Raw genomic sequence first — 23,551 nt, 5'->3', positions numbered from 1 at the left:
GACTCTCAAAAAAGACAAAAAAAAAAAAAATATCGAGTCACATTAAATTGCAAAATTCAAAAGTATTGAAGGCTGAGCTAGTGATCTGGAACATAAAGTTAAAGGAGTCTTAATTTCACAAAAGTTGAAGGATTAACTTAGGAATTCCAATATCTGATAGAAGAATTACAAGGAGGAAAAGACAACACTCAGGAGGAAACGTCAAAGAAATACTGGAAAGATATTTCCAGAGCCAGAAGATGAATAAAAGCCATATTCATCTTCTTAGAGAACATCTTAGAGATACATCTTAGAGAACTCTCAGAACCCAGAGAATAAAAAGGAAATAAATCATCTCAAGAAAAACAAAGCAGCTTATTTTTTTTTGTCAGTAACAAAAGTTGTCAGAAGAAAATGGATCAATATCTTCAAAACAGAGGGACAACATAAATTGACCTTAGAAGTATTTACTAGATAAAAATGCCACTGAATTGTGAGCACACAATGAAGGTTTTCACACATACTAGGTCTCTCTTTATGGCATCAGTTAATCTTTAGAAGACTTTCCTGAACTTGTACTATAATTCAATAAAATGAATTCCAAAATATGGAAATATGAGTCACAAGTCATACAAACGAAAAAAATCATTACCTTTAAATGTTAATAAAAATGTAAAATGCATACACTGGTGTGGAGTATTAGGTGGCATATTAAGATACATTAAGAATGCTTTCTTAAAGGGCATAGATTTAGGTTAATTCTATATCTTACTTGAAAATGGACACATATCCTTATTAAAAATTAAGTACTTAGCTTCTGATGGCTCAACTAGTAACTTGGGTAGAAAAATGAATAGCAAAAATATTTAATTGTAACACAAAGAATAAAATAAATATAACCCCCACATTCATTTATTGCTGTAATGTTTTTACCATATATCCAGTATTGTTTGCTATTCCTTCCCCAAGAGGTGATAGGTGCTTGAGTCCCCTTACACTGAGCGTGTCTGGATTTTTAGTGATGCTTTTTGAAGACAAATAGGAAAAAAATAATGACTTTACAGTGGATAACCTTTTCCTTAACCAGGAAACCCACATGAACATCTTTGGTGGTGTCTCAATAAATGATACCCTGACAAGGGCACTTCATGAATGGGTAGGTATTTTCCAAAAAAAAATCCATAGTCTTAGTCTACTAACTAGAAACCATCTGACATACTCAAATTCTGGAATGTTTACACAATACCTGACCCTCACTATTCAAGAGTCAGAAAAAACATGGGAAACTGAGCTTTAAAGATTGGAGGAGACCAGGAGAGAATGAAGACTAATAGTAATGCATTATCATAGATGGGATCCTAAGACTGAAAAAGGACATTAGCAGGAGAGCAAAATCTGTAGTTTATCTAATAGTACTACCCTATGTTATTTCCTTAAGAGTTTTTTTTTTAATTGTAAAAAGTCACATTTAAAAAAATTGATACTAGTGTCTTGGTTGTGGAAGATGTTAATAGAAAGTTTGAGAATTCATTATACTTTCTCTGCAGCTCTTCTGTGAACCTAAAATTAATTTTTAAAAAAGCTACGGCAACCAACAACTCCCAAGTATAAAAATAAGGGCTGTTAATCCCAAAGCATTATAGGTACAATAGGATGGAAAAACAGGAAAACAGTAAGTAGGAACCTGAATAAGAAATGAAAGGAATTAGACTATTTCACATTGGGTTGCCAGTATTTCACAATCGACATTGGCTAGTGAATTGCATGATATAAATAGTATTAATTGATCAATTATATGTTTCTACATCAAAAATGGAAAACTCAGTTTGTGGGAAAAAACAAACTGAAAAGCTCAACTTATATACTATTTATTTATTTGTCTTTTTGAGATAAATAAATGCAGTTTGGGTTGGCCTTGAGCTCACTTTTTAGCCCAGGCTGGTCTTGAACTTACTCTCCTGCCTCAGCCTCCCGAATGCTGAGATTACAGGTGTGCACCACCATACCCAGCATTTATAGAAACTACACAGGTCAAAATGATATAGAGCAGTTCAAAATAAAGTTATATGAAAAGCAGCTGTGTAGCAAAAAAAAAATAAAATTTCATGTGAAGAGCATTAAAAGTGATAGTTATATTTCATATATAGCCTTTTATGTAAAATCGATACATAATTATATTTTGCCTACTAACCTTATATAGATATAGATCATTATACAGGACAGACTATAATTATATCCTTATACAAATACCATTATCATGAAGCTTTATATACCTGTCCCATAATTAGAAATAAAATCTATAGTTAGAGAAACTGACAAATAGAAAAAACCATGTTTAGGGAAATTTTGACATACTTATCTCACAAACAAAAAGCTCAAATAGGCCTAGCATAAGAAAACAAATAGACATATGACCTTTATGCCCAATAGAAAATGGGTATTCAAGTACATTAACAAAAGTGAATGGTATGTCACCAAATTCTAAAAAGTAGATATCATGCAAGGTGTTTCACTTGACAGTGTACTGAAGCAAGAAATTGGCAATGACTAGCTCACAGAATTAAATACTAAAATACATTATCTTCTTGAAAATTAAACATACATTTAGGAGTTTAATGTTAACTCTTACTCAAAAATGGAAAAATAAGCAAAGTATATTTAGCATTGAATAAATATGAATGCACTATATACTACAACCTGTAGGGTTTAACTCTTGGGAGATTTAGGTCCTTCACTGTGCTGTCCATAACTTCCTATAATGATGAAAATGAGCTATAATTGTGCCATGTTGTGTGGTATCCACTTACCTGTGGATATTGAGCACTTGAAACAGACTAGTGCCATTGAACTTCAAGTTTCAATTAACATAATTTTAAATTTAAATGGCTTCATGTGGCTACCATGTTGGGCCATAGAATTCTATATTCTCTGGCAAAGCATTCCAGAAAAGATAGAAGAAAGTATTAATTTATAGGTAGAAAGCAAGATGAATTCAGTAATAAATATTACATATTTTAAAAATAAATTAAGACATTTGAATGTATATGTAGATGAAGTGGAATTTTTAAAATACACAAGAACAAAGTTTGTCTAAGAAAAGTGGAACCCTTAAATTTACCAGTAATCATGAAGGAACTGTAAAAGGTAGTCTAAGACCCTTGGGACCATGTTTTATAGATGTGTTTTAAATAAGCCTCAAGAAGTACATGATTTCTTGTCTAATAAAATGTTTGGCAATAAGAAAAATATGGAAGCTATTTTATTCTTTAAGGCTAGCATATAACACTGATACCCAAACCCGGTAAGATCATACATTAAAATAAAATTTTATCCATTTTCATTTGTGATCACAGATGTAGAAATTTTATAAACAGTGAATTGATTTCATTACACTTCCTGAATTGGTTTATCCCAGCATAGAGGGATGGCTTGTCACTGGGAAATCTAGTAATATGATTTACTGCCTAACAGATAAAAAGGTAGAAAATAATATTGAAATCATATTTGTACTGAAAAAACATTTGAAAGATTTCAGCCCCCATTTCTGATGTTTAAACCCTTCAAGTAGAAGCTTCTAAAATTTGATAAAGGATATTGACCAGAGACCTTTAGTAAGTTTCATAGTTAATGTGAACATGTTCAAAACAGTCCCTCTAAATACAGGAACAAAGCCAAAATGAGCCATTGTTTTAGACGTTCTAGTTGATGCTTTAAATAAATAAATGGCTTATATTCTCAAAACTGAGACAAAAATGTCAGTTTTTGAAAATTATAATTAACTCCCTAGGAAATTGAGAAGAGTCAACTAAAATATATTGGAACTAGATAGAACCATGAAGTACTTGAAACAAATTCTTTGTATAGAAATCAGTGTATCTTCTGTGTGGTAACTAATAAACGAAAATGCAGTGAATGGAAAAATGTCCCCTTCATAATGACTTCTAAATGTTAAAATATCTGAGAATAAATATGTAAGGATGAATGAAAAAAATCTATATGAAAATAACTATAAAAATCAAGATAAAGAGACTAAATTCTCTGAGGGACATACTTGCTGAGCAGGGAAATTTAATACAGCAGTGAGAATCTCTGATTAACCTTTAAAATCAATGTAAGCATAATAAAATTCAGCAGGGTTCTTTGGCAAAGTGATGCTAAAATTCTACTAGAAGAGAAATTGTGGGAAAATATTGAAGCGCCAAACTAAAAAATAACAAAATTTTGTACCTTATCAAGTAGCAAAACACAGTATAAATAACTAGTAATTAAACAGTATGTTATTAACGAAGCATTGGCAAATAGATCAGTGTGTTGGAATGAATTTTTTCAGCATACAAAGGTGGCATTTGAAAATACTGAGAGAAGTTTAGCTTGTTCAAGAATGCTATTATTGTGTCAGCTAGCTCTATACTTGGAAAATATTAAGTCAGATATTTACGTTATGTTAATAACTAAATAAATTCCAGATGGAATAAAAAACTAAATGCAAAACCAGAAAACATTAGAATATATCATAAAAGCACGTTTTAACATAAGACAGAATGAGTTGCATCTTTCATAGACTTTCTCTTTGTACTAATATTTTCAACTCCTCCACTTTTGGCCCAGTTACCACTGTCAACTCCTGAGTTTGTCTTCTTGCATGAATCGATCTATGCCTGACATTTCCACTTGTTTCCTACTAGTTCCATTAATTCAAGCATCCCCATCCTTGTACATTTTATGTGGGCTGTTCGTTAATTATAGAAATAAAACATACAGAAATAAAGGTGGAGATGGAAATAGTACTTTTCATAATTGTACTTGAAAATACCTCAGAGTGGAAATAAAGATCTTTTTAGGTTTTGAATATTGGTATTTGAATGCCATGTATATTCCATTTAAAGGAGTTCATGTGAGCATTTCTTAGGCTTTGGGAATTTGATATTTTTTCTGCTCTCTGGAATGTATTTTATCAAAGTAAGTTGTATGAATCACCCTTTGGTTTTCTCAGGAGGACAGAGAATTGAGAATTGGGGTTGTTAGAATCCTGTATCTTGTTAATAGCACACGAATGAGATTTACAGGAAAAGCACAGTAGAATAACATTCGTAGGCAAAATAAAAACATAAGATGACCATTAGATCCATACCCGACCTAGGTATTGAGGACATCACACTAATGATTCCTGCTTGATTTACCGACCGGCCAAAACAGTTATAGAAGCAATCATTGTGTTGTCACCTTTACGTACTTTATCCTTTCACAAACAATGTTTTTTCTATGCCCAGATAGTAATTATATACTGTCTCTATTTTCTTCCTCCTTTTACAGGCAAAAATAGATCTTTTATTAGTTGGAGATGTCACTGTTTGCTACCTGGCTGATGATATACAGAAATTCTTTCCAAATTCAGCAGAAGTTACCATCACCATTAGCGATATGAAGAAGGCAGCTACCCTTTTGGATGACTGCACATTTGACATGGTTTTCTTGAAGATAACTTCATTCCTAACTGCTGAAGAGCTAGAAGCTGTCAAGTCAATTAGGTACATTTTAAGTGCTTCACTCTATATCTTTAGCATAGTTCTTTAAAATGCATTTCTATAAAAATCCTAAAAAGATGATCTATTTCTACTTTATTTTTAAAAGGAAGCATATTTCATGGGGAGAATTTATGTACGTTTTTTATTGCCAGTTTGACACACTATTATACAAATTATTTTAGCTTGTGAAATAATATCTGTGGTTGAGAAGGCAAGAATTAATTGACTGGTTATAGAAATTTATTTGGTAGATAGTGCTTCCATTACTCCTGTAGGTATGCTTTTTAAATAACTAAAATTAGATGATGCATTTTTTTCAGAGTTCATTAATTGTTACTGCATCTCAGCTTTAGATTGTGTTGACTGTGGACTGAAGCTGCCTCTTGGAGACAGCTCACTTCAGATCGACTGACATAAGATGTTACTGCCTCCAACAGTCCTTTTTCATCTTACAGCTCATAGAAGTTCGGCTTCTTTCTAGTCTATTCCTGCTCTCAAAATCTGGAGTCCAGTGTTGGGAGAGTTAGATTCTTTCTTGCCTAATGATGTAGGATTGATTTTGAACCACTTAAGGTGTCTTTAAATAGAGTTAGGTGGGAACAATTTTTTTTCCTACAAAAATATGGTAGAGAAAATGGAATTATAGATAATATTGTAATGCATACAAACTTGTCAGAATTATAGGATAGGCCTTTCTAGACTAAAACAGAAAGTTTAGGTAATATTGTAACCCTTGAAGAGATCAGAATGAGCAAGTTATTATATTAGGAGAAGAAAAGTGTTGGAGTGGGAACAAGCCTATTAAATAACTTATTAAGGAAAGACAGGTAGTGCTCCTGTGGTTCCTTAGAAAAGCTAGACTTCTGCATTTCTGTTGGTCCTTCTATTAGGAATGTGATTTCCAGACAAGCCAAGCAAACCATTTCCCACAGTAATGGATTTCACTGGCAAGCATATTATGAAGTATCCTCTGAGTATATGCCGATGTTATTATATACCTTTAAGAACTCTGTAGGTGGAGTTCCTTAGTTGCATTTCCTAGTATTTTTATTTTTACAACAGATCTATAGAGTTTCATTGCTCCTGCTTTGGACAGATGAGAAAACTAAACCAAAATGACTTACCTAAACTGTGTGGCTTATTTTCATAAAACTTCAGCTATAACTCTTTATTCTCCCTTCAGGTTTTTTCTAAAAGTATGTATGCTTTTGACTTTTCCTTGAAAAATTTTTTTTTGAAACTTTTGAGATTCATCTTTTTTCTTCCCTCTCTTTTCCAGCGTTGTACATGTAGTCCAGGGCCTGGTGTATACTAGGCAAGTACTCTACCACTTAGCTGTAAAGAAGGTAGAAGAAAGTACTAAATCTACAGATATGTACATGGTAGTTCTATTATTTTTCTGTAAAAGTATTTGTAATGCAAAAAGTACTTGTGGAAATACTTGGATTTCTTTTCTTGTCTCCAACTTGTTGGTCTATTCCCAATTCCTAATATAGGCCTTGACAGAGAGGCACTTTTATGTACCTTTCTGTAAGTATAGTGAATGAGTATATAGATGAGTAGGGGAAATGAGTGGGGTGGACAATGAGGTTAGCTTTTGTATTCCTCTTGGAAACAGGGATGTTTTCTTTCTGAAAGATTTAGTTTTGTGATGCTGTCCTCAGAGGAAGGTGTGGAGCTTCTCTTCTCTGCTCTCAGAACTGTTAGTAATTTATGTGTTTTTCTTGGAGTGATGAGTTCTGTATACATACTGCCTCATTGTAAAATGTTTAAAACTTCATGTTTCCTAAAGCATATTATCTGTTGATTTTTGGCTAACATTTAATTACTAACCCCAAATGAATTATCTGATTTAGCTTTGTTTCTTCTGTTTTAGATTTTCTATTTAGTATTTGTTTTCGCTTTATAGTACCTCAAAATCTGGACTGGTCCAGGAAAATGCAACTATGTTATTTCTGTTAACTGCTCACTCTCTGAACTCATTATGTTCACTTTCAAGAAATTAAGAATTTATTATAGAGTATAAGGATACATATTTATTTGTACCTGTACAGAATATGATCACAAACCCATGTATCAGTAAGAAATATGGATTTTTGACAATAAGAATAAAGTTTATCTTATTACCTGTAATGTTAGAATAAAATGAAAACAGCTTACATAAAAGATTCTTAAAATTTATCCTTACAGAAGAGCTTTGAGTTCAGTGCTAATTATTGATCTACTTTAATCATTCATAAAAAATATTGGTAGTTTACAGATACATTCTTAAGAATTATGGCTTATCTCAACTGTAGGTTAGCATTCCAGTAGTACTCTCCAATTTGTTTTTCATTTCATGAATGTATTAAAAAGATGAAATTTTACTGAACCTGGTGAACTCAAACATTACCCAGTGGTAGCATTGTTTAAGATAATCTTAATATTCATAGGCTGTGCTTCTTCAGAATTAGAGGGCATTTTGCTTTTGGTTTAACTTGCTTATCAAAATTTATTCACACTCAAAGAGCAGATTCTTAATAATTCAGATATATCCTAAAGTTATATCTTCCAAATGCAGGTACAGAAAATTAAAATCCATCAACCATGTGTGAATCCTCACTGGAGTCATGATTTTCCTTTCTATCAAATGGCTCTGTAGTTCTGAACTTTGTGTAATTCTTGTGAGCTCAGTGCTTTTAAATAACAGGAAAAGAATGCAGATTGTGGTTCCAGCTGCTAGTGTACATAAACAATTTGGGTTCAGTTTCATTTTCCCCCATATAGTTTCAATTGTCTGATTAATTCACTTACCTTTTCATTAAAACTAACATTGTTATGAGCCATAAGAATTTATCAACTTCTTTTATGTCCCCAGTTCCAAAACATCCTTGATTTCCACTTATAAAAAATTTACTGTAAATCAATATGCTGTGTTAGCTGGCAGCAATCTCATATCTCATGATTACTGTGGCTCATGATTACTTTTGATTATACCCAGAGGTTACATCAAGTGATTGATCTGTTCCTTCCATCTAAGTTTCTTTGAGTATAGATTACAATATTGGCACAATGAGGAATACATCTAACAAGTTATTTCTTAAAAAGGTGTTGCACATTTAGCATGTGATTGTAGTTTTACTAAAATGTTCATTTTATAAATTTTGGTACACATGAACAGGAATGGAGCAAATTTCTAGATACTTATAATTTCTAATACCGCATGACATGTAAATTTGACCTACGAAGTTTATAAGAGGAGTTCTTCTGTCGAGTAGCACAGTGAGAACTGGGACACTAACTTTTAGTGGGGAGCAGCATAAACTGTCAAGAGTCTAACTACCGTTTATCTCAGGTGCACTAGTCCTAGCGCGCGAACTCACTGTTCTCACAGTAAAAGTATCAACAACTTTCTTACTCAAAATAGCTATTTTAATTAAGCAGTTAAGAAAGAAATCTATTTCTTGCACGTCTCAAACCAGGTGAGATTAATTTGGCTGCATTTGGTCCATGGATAGCCCAATGCATAACTGTGTTCAAAAAGCTTAGGACCAAATACGACACTGGCATTTGCCCCTTCACACCCTTCTGGCTCAAAATGAAATGAGTTTAAGATTTCCCCTAGTTCATAGGGACATGTAAAACCTCCTGTCTTACATAGATCGTAGCTCTTAGAGGTTTTATATTTTCCTGAACTCAGTTTAAAATGTATTTCTGGTATGATCCAAAAATCTGGTGAATTCTTAAATTTAAAAGATACTACAGTAAAACGTTGCCATTAATCCCCCTTAAAATACCTCATTTCATTTTGAACAGACAGCCCATCATTTTACTGCCTTCTGCAGCAGTTCTGGAATCCTTTTTCATGAGTGTCTATAGTTGTGATGTGGCTGCCGTGGAGTTCTGAATTGATTTTAAAACATTTATTTTATATTATATGGTCATTTTGACTTTACAGAAGACCCAAAAGCCTCATGGTGCCAGACCTAGTGAATAGAGTGGATGAGAGCAGTCTCGTGTTTTTCTGAGCCTGCCCTTCTGATGGATGGCACTCAGCAGTATCATTCACTGTTCTGATCACACCTCATGAAGACACCCACCAAAGAGAACTTCCTGAACTGCATCAGAGTGGCAAGAAATGTGAGCTAAATGTGTTTGAGGTGTGGAGTAGTATTTTGAGAGGGATTGATGGGCTAATTGTAATTATCTTTTATTACTCTGTGGTTCAGGTTGGTCTTGAACTCATTGTGTAGCCCAGGCTAGCCTCTGACTCATAGAGATCCTCATGACTCAACCATATATATATATTATATATTTATATATCATATATATTTATAATATATATTTATGGTATATAATATTATAATATATAACATATTTATATATTATATATCTATATAGTATATATTTATATATAGTATATTTATATATGATTATATATATATTGAGACAGGGTTTTACTATGCAGTTCAGGCTAGCCTTAATCTTTGTTTGTAGCCCAGGCTGGCCTCAAACTCACAGTGATCTTCCTGCCTCAGCCTCCTGAGTGTGGGGATTACAGACATGTGCCACTACACCTGACCTAAGTTTTAAAAATTTAAACATTCCCTGTATATTTTGGTCATAGCTCATATATGATTTTTTTTGTTTTCTAACTAGCAGGATGTGGTGGTTAGGGTGGAATGTCTACTTACATGGTTTTGGGATCTGCCCAGGGAATTGGTACAATACATTTGTGGGTGTACTGGATGGGTCAAGGAGGTATTGCCTTGGCAATCTACACCTGATCCCTTGGCCCTCCCTCTTGTGTGATTCTACTGTTCCACTTGGCAGCCACCGTGAGCTAAGCAGCTTTGTTTTATCACATATTTCTGCCATGATGTTCTTACCATGGAAGGAGTAGACCATTACCTGAATTCCCTGAACCCTAAGCCAAATTAAACCTTTCCTCCATTATGTTGTGGGTATCTAGTACTGTATCTTAGTGACAGGAAAGTGCCTGATACAGAATATTGATATGAGAGAAGTGAAGTCCTTGTTGTGACCATATCTGATCATATGGTTTAGTGAGTCTTTGAAACTGGTTTGCAGGATAAGTTTGAAAAGTTTTGGAGATGTGAGCTAGAGATGCTCTAAAATACTGATGAATGAATTATTCTGGTTAGAGCTCAGTAGACAAAAGTACCGATAGGAATGTGGCTAGTGAAGCTCAGGCTAAGGAAGTTACAGCTGAGAAGAGGATTTCAGGGATAATTGGAGAGAAGGTCATGTGTGTTACATGCTGGCAAAAAATTATACACATTTTGCCCGTGTCCGAGAATTTGTGGGATCCTGAGATTAAGGACAGTGGGCCAATTAATCTGGCCTAGAAAATTTTAAAACAGTACAATATTCAGTGGCATGGGTCCTAATGACTGCTTCCAACCAAATTCATGGTGACAATCACGGGAAAAAAGAGCACAAAAATTTGACAAAACTTACTTTTTTAGCCCAGAAGGAACTATGTGTAAATCTGGAGCAAAGAAAGTATAGTTGCTGAAGAGGTTAGCATGATTAAAAAGGAACCAAGTACAGTACCTTGTACAGAAAGAAAGAAGAAAGATCCTTTTAGAGGATCACAGGAATCAGCAAAATCCCTCCCATTGCATGCTCAAAAGTATAAACATTTGATTTGATAAGAAAGTCCTTGGGTCCCCTGCTCCAGAAGGGCTGCATAAGGAATTAGTTCCCCACGGTTTATTTCACAGTGCTCAATCGTCCAGACACTCAGAAGCTGCTGTAGCTGTGGTCCAGGGGTGCCGGTTACGGGAAAGAGCTACTTATTGAGATGACAGCAGACCTTCACATCATCCATGTGATGCTGATTTTACTAGCATGCTTCTGCAAGAGTTGTGGGGTCAGGGTAGATTCTGTCTGGATATGGAAGACCTGGAAGACCAGGCTCTTGAAAGGAAAGAATGTAAAGCTGTGAGATGAAGCCAGCGGTAGAGTGGAGACCCCAGGAAATTAGGAATGGAACATCTGTGGAAGAAAGGTGCTAGTTACGAGTGGATCCAGCTCAAGAGAGAGGTCAGATAGGTCCAGCAAGGCCATAGGCGTAGGACCACAATCACCACCTTGTGTCCCAGGTGCTCAATATGAAGCTATAGGACTTAATGTTTACCTTTGCTTTGCTGTGATTCTTTCTTATACCCCCATTTCTCCTTTTTTAATAGGAATCTTTATGCCATGCTTTTGACTCATTGATATTATGTACCTTTTTGGCTATTTTAATAGAAGTTCATAGTTAATAATTTGCCTTTTGTCTTACAAGAGAAGATGCTTGACCTGGATTTTGAGAAAAATGTTTTAAATGTTGGAAATTTGGAGAAAGATGTATTGCATTTCTGGTTATACATGGGATAGTTGTATTTTTATTTTTTTGGTTTTGGTACTGAGGATCAAACTCATAACCTTGTGCTTGCCAGGCCAGCACTTATGCCACTGAGCTAAATCCCCAGCCCTGGGATAGTTGTAATATGTTAGGTAGAATTATGTGTACTTGCTGTTGTCTTCATTTGGAGAGTGTGTGATTTTAGGTGGTGTGTTTGGGAATGAAGTTGACAAAGGGTTAGATGTGGCAGTTAGGGTGAGTGTCCACTTGGCTTTTGGATCCGCCCAGGAGATTGGTAAAGCACACTTGTCGGTATGCCTGGGTAAGTCAAGGAGGCACGGCCTGGGGTCTGTGTTTGGTCCTTTGCTCCTTCACTGGTACTATTCCCCAGCTCTGATTCCTGGCTCCTGGCTTTGTTCTGCCATGCCCTTTTGCTATGATGTTTTTGCCTTAGAGGCATTGGATCATGGATTGAATCCCTTGAACTCTGAGCCAAATTAAACCTCTCCTCTTTTATGTGGTGGTTGTTGGTATTGTGTCTCAGAGATGGGAATGTGACTAATTACACAAGGGCTAGGTCTGTTGTAGAGTGAGGCCAGCCATTCTGCGGCTGGAGCTAGTGGCTGGCCCCAGCTCCTCAGGAGGGCTAGAGGCAGACAGAAGCTGAAGAAAGTGTGTCAGTCCCACAGTTCACAGGTAGGGTAGGTTTTCAGGAAGTATCCTGAGATTTATTCAGTGTGATTTAAAGGAGAAATCAATTGTCCCCAAGTGAATTATCAAATTTTAAAACACAATACACTTGAATCGTGAAGTACTCATCAAGTCTCAGAGCCTGATTTCAATATATGGAAGAGAAGGGATGTTAGTTGGGGTAAATAAGAGATTTTGTTTTCTTTTGTTCTGTTTCTGTGTTGCTCAAGTTTGTTTTAAGGAATATTAATTCATTAGAAAGAAGACATCTTTGGTGCTACTGGAAATTAGAAAGTTTTTTGGAAAGTTTATTAGAAACTATTGTTTTGGGCAAAATGTGTATGAGAAGCTGAGTTTAATACTGGAGTATCGGATTTTTTTTTAAATTTTATTTAAGAGGAAAAAGAGAAAAACACAGAACAAAACAAAGCGGTGTAAGGGTACATGTAATACAGAACTACAAAAAAAAAACATAACAGTAAGAAATCACCTATTAATAGATTACATATTATTGGATTTTGAGAACTCTATTGATTGCCGAAGTCTCTGCACAGCTCCACAATTAGGATTTAACTAGTAGGCCCAGTGTTTTTGTTGGTCATTGATTCTGTGCTAATGACAAAAATTCAGGTGCTCTAACTGTGATGTAAAGCTTAAAAGTCATCAGGGCATACAAATCTGTCCCAATCTAACATTTTATTGTCAGTCACATCAATTTATATGCTTTTACACAATAAACAGGCTGACTTCTAAAAGTAAAGAATCTACTTTTTTCAATTCTATAATGCAGAGCCCTGGGACTTACCCTTTTTGATTGTATAAAGTAATTTTTGTGAACCACTCAATCATATGTTTCTCAGAGGTCCTGTTTCTTCAGCCATTTCCTTTGCCATCTCCTTCCTCATCCTCTTATCCATAGCCCCATCATATCTCTACTTACTTATCACTTAATTAAAAATATGAAGTACTACGTGGCAGGTGTCGTTCTCTTACTGCTGTTCTCTGTCCATACAGTGATGTGCCTTCCCTCCCTCCACGTTTAGTCAGTCACTTGCTGTCTTTCCTTCCATTTATTCCTGCTTCTTTATGGCAACTGTGTATTTTTCGCTTTCTTCTCTTCCAAGCCAGACTCCTCAGAATTCACAGAAGAATCAAACCCCAGTATACTTCAACTTAATGTCACATTATGTTAAATGTCACATTTTAGCAACAATCTTGCTTGTCTTAAGTAATTAACGTAGTAAATATTCCAAATTATTTGTTTTTACAGAAGGTTCTCAATTATGTCTTCTTCTGCACCACCAGCCTTTTACCTGGATAACTGTAGTCTCTTTGTGTTATCCCTGTCAGTCTGTCCCAACTCAAGCAGAGTAGGATTTCTAAAATGCAAATAGAATCATGCTATTCCCAGCTTTAAGATTCCCGTTGCCCATTCTAATGAGATACCAAATCTTTCTTTGAGCCTAGAAGGATCAGAGCTCAGGCCTCTCACCTGTCCTCTCTGGTTTTATCTCATGCTTCTGTTCCTCACGGGCTCCATGTTAGGACCTTTTGAACTTCTTTCTTTTTCTTAAACTACCTTGCCCTCTACCTCCCTAGGGTCTGTGCACGTGAAGCTGCTGTCTTTGCCCAGAACGTTCTCTGTTGTGTGTTGCTTCCGGCCCTCCCTTGTCCCCTGCTTTTCCTGTGAGTGACTTCTTGGCCAGCTGTGGAAGCCTTTCTATCTGGAGGCTGCAGTGCGGGTCATGGCTACCATGTTCTCCCATGGACCGCGAGACTTCCTTCATAGTGTGGGATATAATTTCAGCTGTAATTTCATTGTATTCAGTAATTTGTATTCAGTAATTTAACATCTGCCTTCCCCAGGAAACTATTCACTGCACGAGAACAGAGACCTTGTCTGTTAACCACCTCTATTCCCCAGAGCCCAGCACAGAGTCCAATATAGTCTTTCAGTATGTATGACTCAGATATATAAATTATATATTGTCGATCCTCTTATGGCTACACATTATGCATGTCCAGATTCAACCAATTGAAGATGGAATTTTTTATTGTGTCTGTACCGAATATGTCATCATTTCCTAAAAAAATACAAGGTAACAACTTTTTACATTCTATTAGTCACTACACGTAATCCAGAAATGATGTAAAGCCTTTAAGAAGATATATGTAGATTGTATACAAATATTATACCATTTATATGAAGGACTGGATTATCCAAGGGTTTTGATATCCACATGGAGTCTGTGGATCACCATGGATACCTACAGAGAAATATATGTAGAATAAAATTTGGAATATAGAATAATATATATTTATTTTCAAATAAACTATAAAGCTGTGCAACATTTAAAAAAGCTAAATAAGCTGGACAGTATTGTATGCAGTGGGGGTTCTTCTAGTTTAATAAGTGATACCTATGTATAACCCATATACTGAAAAAGATGTCTTAGGTATTTAAGAATACTGTAGTTTTCTCAGATCATTATTCTCTTTAAATTTGGTTTAAAGTACAATAATATTGTACTTGGAAAATCTTCTTTTTTCAAGACCTCATCCTTGCCAGGTGGGCACTTAAGCCACTGAGCTAAATTTCTGGCCCCAATTATTTCATTTTAGTTAATGCTGAGGCTGAGCTGACTTATCATACTCCTGAGTTTCTTTAAGCATAACATCGTAATTTCTTTAAAAGGTTTTAGGAAAATTTCAAGTGTGTTAAAATAGAGAGACTAGTATAGTGAACTTCCGTTTGCCCATAAAGTAGCTGTAATGCTTGTCAACATCTGCCAGTCTGTTCATCTCTCTCTCCATAGCTGCCCTATCCATAGGTGGATTATCTTAAAGTAAACTTAGCATGATCTCATTTCATCCACAAATACTTTAATAAATACCTAAGATAGGGATTTAAAATAAAGATACATTAGTAATACTGCACACATCAGAAAGTTTACTTATCCTTTAATATTGTCCAAACATCTAATTAGTATTCAGATTTTGCTGCTTCAGATTTTTAAAAACGTATTTATACAAAGCAAGATTCAATTTTCTTATCCCTCTTATTTTTTTTACTTTTTGTCTTGCTTTTTAATTGTGCGTGTATGTGTTTTGTGTGTGTGTGTGTGTGTGTGTGTGTGTGTGTGCGTGCATGTCTGTGTATTTTAAAGGGGTTATTCGTCTTTTATAATTTCCTGTGTTCTGGATTTTGCTGATTTCATCCCTTTTCTTTAAAACATCCTCAAATTTCTTATAAACTTAGAAGCAATTAAAAAGATTTGGGTAAGATTTAAATTTATCTTTTTTTAAAGAAAATGCGGTCCATCTTACTGATTTGAGGTGTTTTAACTAAATTCCATATCATTTTTAATTCTAAAGAAATAAAAATTACTGTGTTAAATTCTTAATAAGTTAAGATCCTGAATCCCAGTTTTTAAAAGGTGATTTTGCTTCATTAAGCATTTTTTTCCCCTCTCAGATTTGGCAAGAAGAAAAATACAGACTTGCTGTTTATTTTTGTAATCCCTGAAAATTTTAAAGGTATGTGCTTGTTGACTATACTGTTCATTTTTTCTTCAAATAGAAGTCATAAGATCAATATTTAATACAAAATTCTTAGGTTGTATTTCAGGGCATGGATGTGATGTTACTGTAACTGAACCATTGACAAGGGAAAAACTGAGTATTGTGGTAAAATACTGGAAAATGTATTTCTCAAATACTGGTGAGTAAAAAATAAATTTCCAAAGGCTTGAAAATTCCACGAGAACTATGTTTATGTGCTTTTAAATTGCTTTCCTTTTTATGCCTTTTATTTGCTGAGGATTAAGTACTATGTATTATAAAGAACATGTTATCTTTGTGAAGCAGGTCAGAAGAAAATAAGTGTTAATTAAAAGAAAAAATATGTTCTTTACATAATATGAAAAAATTTACACTTTCAGAGGGAAAGTACTGTTGTAGATAGAGTTTTTTGTTATTTGTGTTTATTTTGTTTTGTTTTGGTAGCAATACTGTCACTTTATTTTTTCTTTTTTTTTTTTTTTTTGGTAGCCTAGTAACCATAATTTCTTAGTCATTAAAATGGAATTAGTCATGCTGTGTAATTATATGGATGTCCAAAAGCCAGAGTACTAACCTTAAATTGTATACTACTATTGCTTTACAGAACATTTGCATTTAAATTATTTTACCTCCTCGAATTAATAAGGTGGTTATCTCTTCTCTTTTAGATTTTTAGACACAGAGATGAGTGTCAATGTTTTAAGTAGTTTGACCTTTCTAATCTCTTTACCTGTTGTATTATGTGTTATTACTAGTATTTAAGTACGAACTAATTAAATTAGCTTTGCTTATGAAAGGACAGACTAAATTCTGAAATTAAGTTCTACAGTTAGTATTGGTCGGTGGCTATTTTTGGTTGCTCTAGGCCTGGGATACTAGTGAGAAATCTTTTAGAATTTTTATTTCTTTATTTTTTTTTACACAGATTAATGTTAATGTAAAACTGAAAGAAATAAATGGATATTCCCACTTGCCAAATTTTTAAAGTTATTTTTAAATATTCAGATCACTTAGCTTGCTTTGGAACCCTCCCTGGCTCCCGGTCCCTGCAGTTTCACAGTCCTTCTTTAGAATGGCTACCCACGGCAGCCACAGTCCTTGTGCAACCCTGTGTGGTTCTCAGTGGGAGCAGTGCAGCTGCTTGTCACCTGTCTAGCATCCTTCTATTGGTCTCTACCACGCCTTCTTCAGTTGTCTCATCTTTGCTCCGAGGATGAGCAGCTGCAAAAAAATTTTTCCAGAAGCTGTATTTTGACAATGCAGCTGCCTATTGAAGACTTAGTCATGTTTTCTGTCTGTTGACATTTACCTATAAATAGGAACTTGATAAACTCAGCCGAATGTGTTTTAAGCACACCTGTTGCTAATTACTAGAATCTGATTGAAAGGAGGGTATCCTGGAATAAATAATATTTGGCTTTCTGAGTCTGGTAGTTTTATGCTTCACAGACTGAGATCTATAAATTGCTTTCTATTTTAAAAATACTGTGTAAAATCATTATTAGTGATTTTAGAATTAAAATGGTTCTCTTTTAAAACTCAGGAAAGAAAGAAAATGCTACAAGATCTGAAGAACATGGATCAACCCTACTGAATTCCTGTAGTGAACACCTGGGATATATTTCTACTGATCTATTCACTTGGTTGGTGTTTTTATATTTTTTTCATATATTAGCAATTTTGGCTATGTGTATTTCATTGAAAAATTCTGGAGAACTTGCTGACTGTGGAGCACTAGCTCAAGTGCTGAGGGTTATACAAAAAGAAGGCCCTTTGTGGAAGAGGAATGCTTTTTGTATTTCAGAATCCTGGATCATGAGTATAGGTTATGAAAGTTTCAATTCAGTATAAGAAAGCACTTCATTAACAATTATGTGTGACCACAGGAGTGCAGGTCAACTTGTACGTAAGTTCCCCTGTTAGGAGTGACTAGGTTAGCACTAAAGGAGAGTATAGCAGTGATGTTCAAACTTTTAAAAAATAGTAGAATCCTTTCTTTAATCAAACTTTACCTGCATCCACCTACCACTGGGCTTTCTCTCTGTTGTTCCTTCAACTTAACTCATTCCTCCAATTACAGATATCCACACTTAGGATTTAGAGATTATTTATATATCTTCGGTAGCTTTTAGGATAATCTCTTGATATTCAGTGTACTCTGCTGGGTCTTTTCCTGTATGTCTTCCTCCAAGATAATGGCACTGGCATTCAGACACGCCTTGGACAGGTGGTTTAACTAAGCATCAGGTCCTTGCAATGCTAGTATGTAATGCTTATGAAGACTCAATCCTTATAGTCTTTGTCTCTCCATTTTATTTGCAAGGAAGTTTTAAATAGAGTTGAGGGCTACAAATAAAAGAAGAAAGTACTGAGGCTGTAGGTACTGATGATAGTGAAGATTTTGAGTCATTCACTTCCGGAATTTGTAGAATGCAACCACCTACTATTTTGAACAAGGAAGGGATTTGGCAGCCAGTTAAATGTGGTTAAACCAAAGATGAGCTCACTTAAATAGTGTAGTGATAGCATCAAGTCTTGTGATTTTATTTAGGATTTTAATCTCAAAGAACTTTATGGCTCCTAACAAAGTTCTAGAAAAATGATAGGGGCAGACAATGTCCATTAAATGACAAATTTTAAAATGGAGAGTATTTACCCTTCTCTGGCTAAATTGGAAGAGAGTGTATCTTGGTCCTCTAATCCTTTATACTTTTTCTTGTAATATATCTTTTTTTATGAAGCGTAGATACAGTCCTGCTCCTTGACTTATGAAGGGGCTATGTCTAACTAAAAAAAAACTCATTATAAATTGAAACTGTCAAAAAGACATTTATTCCACTACTGAGCATCTTAGTCTATTTAGCATATCTTAAACATTTTTAAAATGCTTGTTTTTACTTTCAAATGGCCAAAATCATCTAACAAAGTCTGTGTTGTAAAGGGTTATGTAAACATTGAATATCTAATGTAATTTGTTAAATACTGTGCTGAAGGTGGAAAACAGAATTGCAGAAATGGTTTTACCCCATTGTAAAGTTTAAAAAATGATTGCAGTTGAAGCATCGTCAGATGAGGACTGTCTGTAATTTGGAATAGTCATAATTGATGAGATCAAAATGTTTTAATACTGCTTTATCTTATGCTTTATCAGTACCTTTTAAAATTTTTGTCAGTAATTGAATTTATGGTGGTTTTAATGCATTCTTTTAAATACTTGCAAGAAAATATTTGCACTAAATGTGTAAGGTAATGTGCTTTGGTATTTATTGCCCCTTTTGTTTGAAGCAAGAGGCAGAGAAGCATTATTTGGCCAGTATATTGGTGCTGATTTTTTTAATATTGCCTGACAGTTTTCCACTTTAATACATGGTCTGATATTTGTCTTATTCCAGCTCTGAAACTCTAAGAAATGACATTGGTCTTGAATTTAAAATTCCATCATCAGAACTTGAGAAAGGCAAACAGATTCCTTTCCTTCATTCAAGCAAAGAAAAGCTGAGAAGGTAAGTATTAGTACAACTCTCCTTTGTAGGGAAAAATTACTTTCATGAATCATAACTTTTTGTAATATTGTTAAAAGATTAAATGAAACTGAGAAATCTGACAACTGAATAAATGTCACTCATTCAGTCATTTAATAAATATTTTTGCATATGTTTTTATGCCAGAAGATGATTTAAAGGAGTGAGCTAAAAAAGAAATCCTTGACATAGGTGTCAAACTGGTACTCAGACTTATAAATAGGCTATTGAAGAGAAAATTATGTTAAACAGAAATTGTGTTTTAATAAACATCATGGTAAGGAACAATGGAGTAACTAGACTAGGAAAATTATGTAAAGACTGAATGAAGGTGCAGGAAAGGCTTTTTTTTGGCAAATAGTGATTGCTAAGTTGAGCTTTCAACAGAAAGTTGCTATTTGACTTAAAAGTTAGAGGAGGGTTTCTTTTTTTTTTTATAAGGAAGAGATGGGTGATACAGAAGCTGTAGTACCAGAGAGCCCAGTGAGTTTATGAAACTGCAAATATGGATGGCTATTAAAACTCTAGTGAGAAAAGGCAAGAAATGCAAGATAGTGGTTAAGACCTGGAAGTGTCATGCTGTGGAATTTAAATGGCAACATGGCCTGATGCCACTGAACGACTTTATGAAAGCAACAGTAGTTTAACATTTCTGCTTTTGAACACTCTCACAAGATGAAAGGAAAGAGAGTCTGGAGGCCAGAATTCTGTAATAAATGATGAGATCCTGAGCAGTGTGTTAGAAATAGTATGAAGAGGAATACACCCATTGTTGATATTAGTAGGTAGAGTCCGTATGAGCAGTGCTGGAGGAAAAGTCAAGTCCCCAAATGAGTGGTGAACCAGGAGGCAGAATAGCATGGAAATCTGAAGGCTGCTAGGTGAACATACTGTTATTTTTTCCTTTATTGACTACTTCTACGTTTACATGGATAGAGCTGCCCCCTTGATTCCAGAGGAAGGTCTGTCTGTCTTGAAACACAAATTCAGAGCTGTTAGGACAGAGCATCTATTGGAAGCAATGGTGTGGAGATGGTGCTGTGATGCCTGTGAGGAGCATGGAGTGACTAGATAAGTGGAGAAGAGAACCTTGAGGAAATCTTGCTATTTAAAGGCATGCAACAAGAAGAGAAATTAGGAAGGAAAAGGAAGGGTAATGAGAAAAATAAGAAGAAAGCCCAGAGAGAGTAATATCAAGGAGGCCAGAGAATCACATTTCCTAGAGGAAGGGGTGTTGAGGAGGATCACAATGCAGAAATATCAAGCAAGGTAAGAACTGATGATCGACTATGTGTATTTAGCAAAATCTGTAATCAGTCTTTGCAAAAATGCTTTCTTTGGGATGGCTAGGGAAGGAAATGCACACTGCAGAAAGACAGAGTGTGAAAGGTGGAACCATAGTTGGAACGGAGAAGAAACTTAAGGTCTAAGGTATGTTTGAAACACTTAGAATAAAATGAGTGGTTTTGACAGGTGGGGCCAGTCTTGAACATGTTTGTATATATATTATAAATAAAACCAGATTGAAGAGAGGGAGGGAGGCAGAAAGAACCATTCAAAATGTGTTCTGGTAATCTGTGGCTATATAAAAAACTAAACCAAAATGTATTGATAGCAATCATTTTATTCTGCCTGAAGGCTTTATGGATTAGCATGAGTGGAGCTCAGACACAGTTTGCCTATGTGAATCTAACTGAGGTCATTAGGTAGTTTTGGCTTTGGATCCTTCAATCACTAGGGTCTAAGATATCATGTCTAGAGCCTTTGCAGAGATGATTGAAAGTTTCATCTCACCTGGGACTGAACGTCTCCAACACTGTAGTTGAAGTGTTGTCAGAGTTCTGTCATGTACCTCTTAGAGAGTGTTCCAAGAGACAAAGTAGAAGCTTCCACTGTTTTAATCTTTTTAAGGTTAAGAAACCTACTGGGTGTCATGTCTGCCATAGGCTATTGGTCCAACAGCTATAGAGCCTGCCCAGGTACAAGGAGAGGGACATACACTTCATCCCTCAGGAGGAATGTCATGGAAGTTTAATCCCCCTCTTGTTGATAATGAGTACGGGCTGTTGGTGATGGATTTTGCATCCCTCATGAGGCAGAAGACAATATAATTCAGATCTAGATGTAAGAATACCTTTCCCCCTGAGAATGGAAAGGAATTAAAAACTCAGTGTGGTCACAGATGAAAGCCGACAGCTGATTTGAAAGAACTGTGTAGTTTGACTGAGCAACTATTTAGAAGACAGCAACATGCAATATAGTAACAACTGCAGATTTCTTACTGTCTTCTCACTGTTTCAGTGCTCTGTTTTAGTCTCTTTAAAATTAAATAAGAAAAATTAAAAAAAGAAATTTGATAAGCATTCTACTAAATAGCCCCTATTATCTAGGGAAAATTAGGGGAAAGTGGGTGGGATTTGAGGCTTGATGAAATAGAATGGTAGATGACCTACTCTGGTCCAGAAGGTGTTCACTCAGATATGTGCTTAAATTTCACTGAGCTGGTGCATAATGAGGAAAATGTGGTGCAATGAATATTTTAAAACCCACATATTACAAAGTTTATAACATTGTGTTCTCCATAATTCATTTTGTGTTAAAATCATAGTGATATTAGTAATTGTTTACAATTAAATGATATCAGGATACATTTTATTATTTTCCATCTCTAGGTTTATTTTATTAGCCCTTCAAAGTTAAGTATTTGTTTTTTAAAATTTTTAATGGCTGATGGAAAGTAATATCTAAAAACTAGTGATCTAGAAGACTAGAAAAGATGCTTTTTGGGGAGAAGGGTATTCATCCCTGAAGCATTATTTGAAGTACTAGAACTCTTTGTTTCTCAAAAAAATAAAAAAGCTTAGGGGGATCTCTCTGCATTTTAAAGGTTTGCTTGGATATACCAGGAGAAAAAAAGATGTCATTTTTTTTTTTTTTGGCCTATCCCTGTTCTTAACCCATCTGCCTACGCCTTTAATTCTTAACTGATTACTTATTCTGTATTACTGTTTCCTTCTTGTCCCATCAGTTGATTTACATATGGGTTTGTATTTTGGGTTTGTTTTTAAGCAGTATAGGATCTATGGTATTTACCAGTGTGAGGAGGTGATGCTCTAGCCAATGATTTTGAATATTTGCATTTGTGACTTTTTTCCTTTGTAATAACTCTCACATGCTGTTTTTCTTCATTGGAACCGATTAATAAAAATTAGCCAATTCTAATATTCTTGGTGAAATCACATATATATATATATATATATATATATATATATATATATATATATGGTTTTTTTTTTCTTGTCTTTTTTGAGACGGGGTTTCGCTATGCAGTTCAGGATGGCCTTGAGCTCAGTTTGTAGCCCAGGCTGGTCTTGAACTCACAAGGATCCTCCTACCTCAGCCTCCTCCCGAGTGCTGGGATTACAGACGCAAATCTCCTCTTGATCTGTTGACCCCACCACGCCCGGCTCACATATATTTAAAGTACATAAAATTTTTTTTTAAATTTTGAGGATATGCATTTTTCAAGGGATGCTATCATTTTCTCTGTGTCCTTGAGTTTAATGTGATAGTGGTTTAATACTTTTCAAAAGAAGTAAAAGTATTTCCATGATGTTCCACAATATCATGAAGAGTTGAAAAGGATCCTAAGTTGTGTCTGACCCAGAGATCTCTCCCTGTGACTTGCTTGCTGAAGACACATTTGTCTGGAGGAGGGACTCAGGCTTTAGTTTGGATCAAGAACTTTATTAGCCTCATATTGCTTCCAGCCTCTCAGTGTAACTCTTAACTGAGGAAGAGTAAGATTGATTCTTTTAGTGACTCACTTGAATTGGGTCATAATCAAGTTGGCTTGCTTGGCAGATAACAAAAAAAAGACATATCTTTGATTCATTGTTACGTATTGCTACTTCCATACAGAA

The 23,551-nt window shown here is 34.9% G+C and overlaps 1 protein-coding gene across 3 annotated transcripts in view; it reads left to right on the top strand.

Moving 5' to 3' along the window:
• Window positions 1–23,551, top strand: part of Sohlh2 (spermatogenesis and oogenesis specific basic helix-loop-helix 2) — a 70,674-nt gene that overhangs the window by 5,457 nt on the left and 41,666 nt on the right. For all 3 annotated transcript variants that reach the window (XM_013141209.3, XM_013141208.3, XM_063232626.1), the window contains exons 2-6: window positions 5,293–5,507; window positions 16,022–16,083; window positions 16,163–16,267; window positions 17,651–17,750; window positions 19,500–19,610. In XM_013141209.3, the coding sequence (XP_012996663.1) occupies window positions 5,293–5,507; window positions 16,022–16,083; window positions 16,163–16,267; window positions 17,651–17,750; window positions 19,500–19,610 (593 nt within the window). The remainder of the gene's footprint in view (window positions 1–5,292; window positions 5,508–16,021; window positions 16,084–16,162; window positions 16,268–17,650; window positions 17,751–19,499; window positions 19,611–23,551) is intronic.

Source organism: Cavia porcellus, unplaced genomic scaffold, assembly GCF_034190915.1.
Source record: "Cavia porcellus strain 051 isolate PalLab524CR breed Dunkin Hartley unplaced genomic scaffold, mCavPor4.1 scaffold_21, whole genome shotgun sequence".
NCBI lineage: Eukaryota > Metazoa > Chordata > Mammalia > Rodentia > Caviidae > Cavia > Cavia porcellus.
Note: the sequence above shows the minus strand (reverse complement) of the source record. Positions and strands in the feature narration are given on the sequence as shown.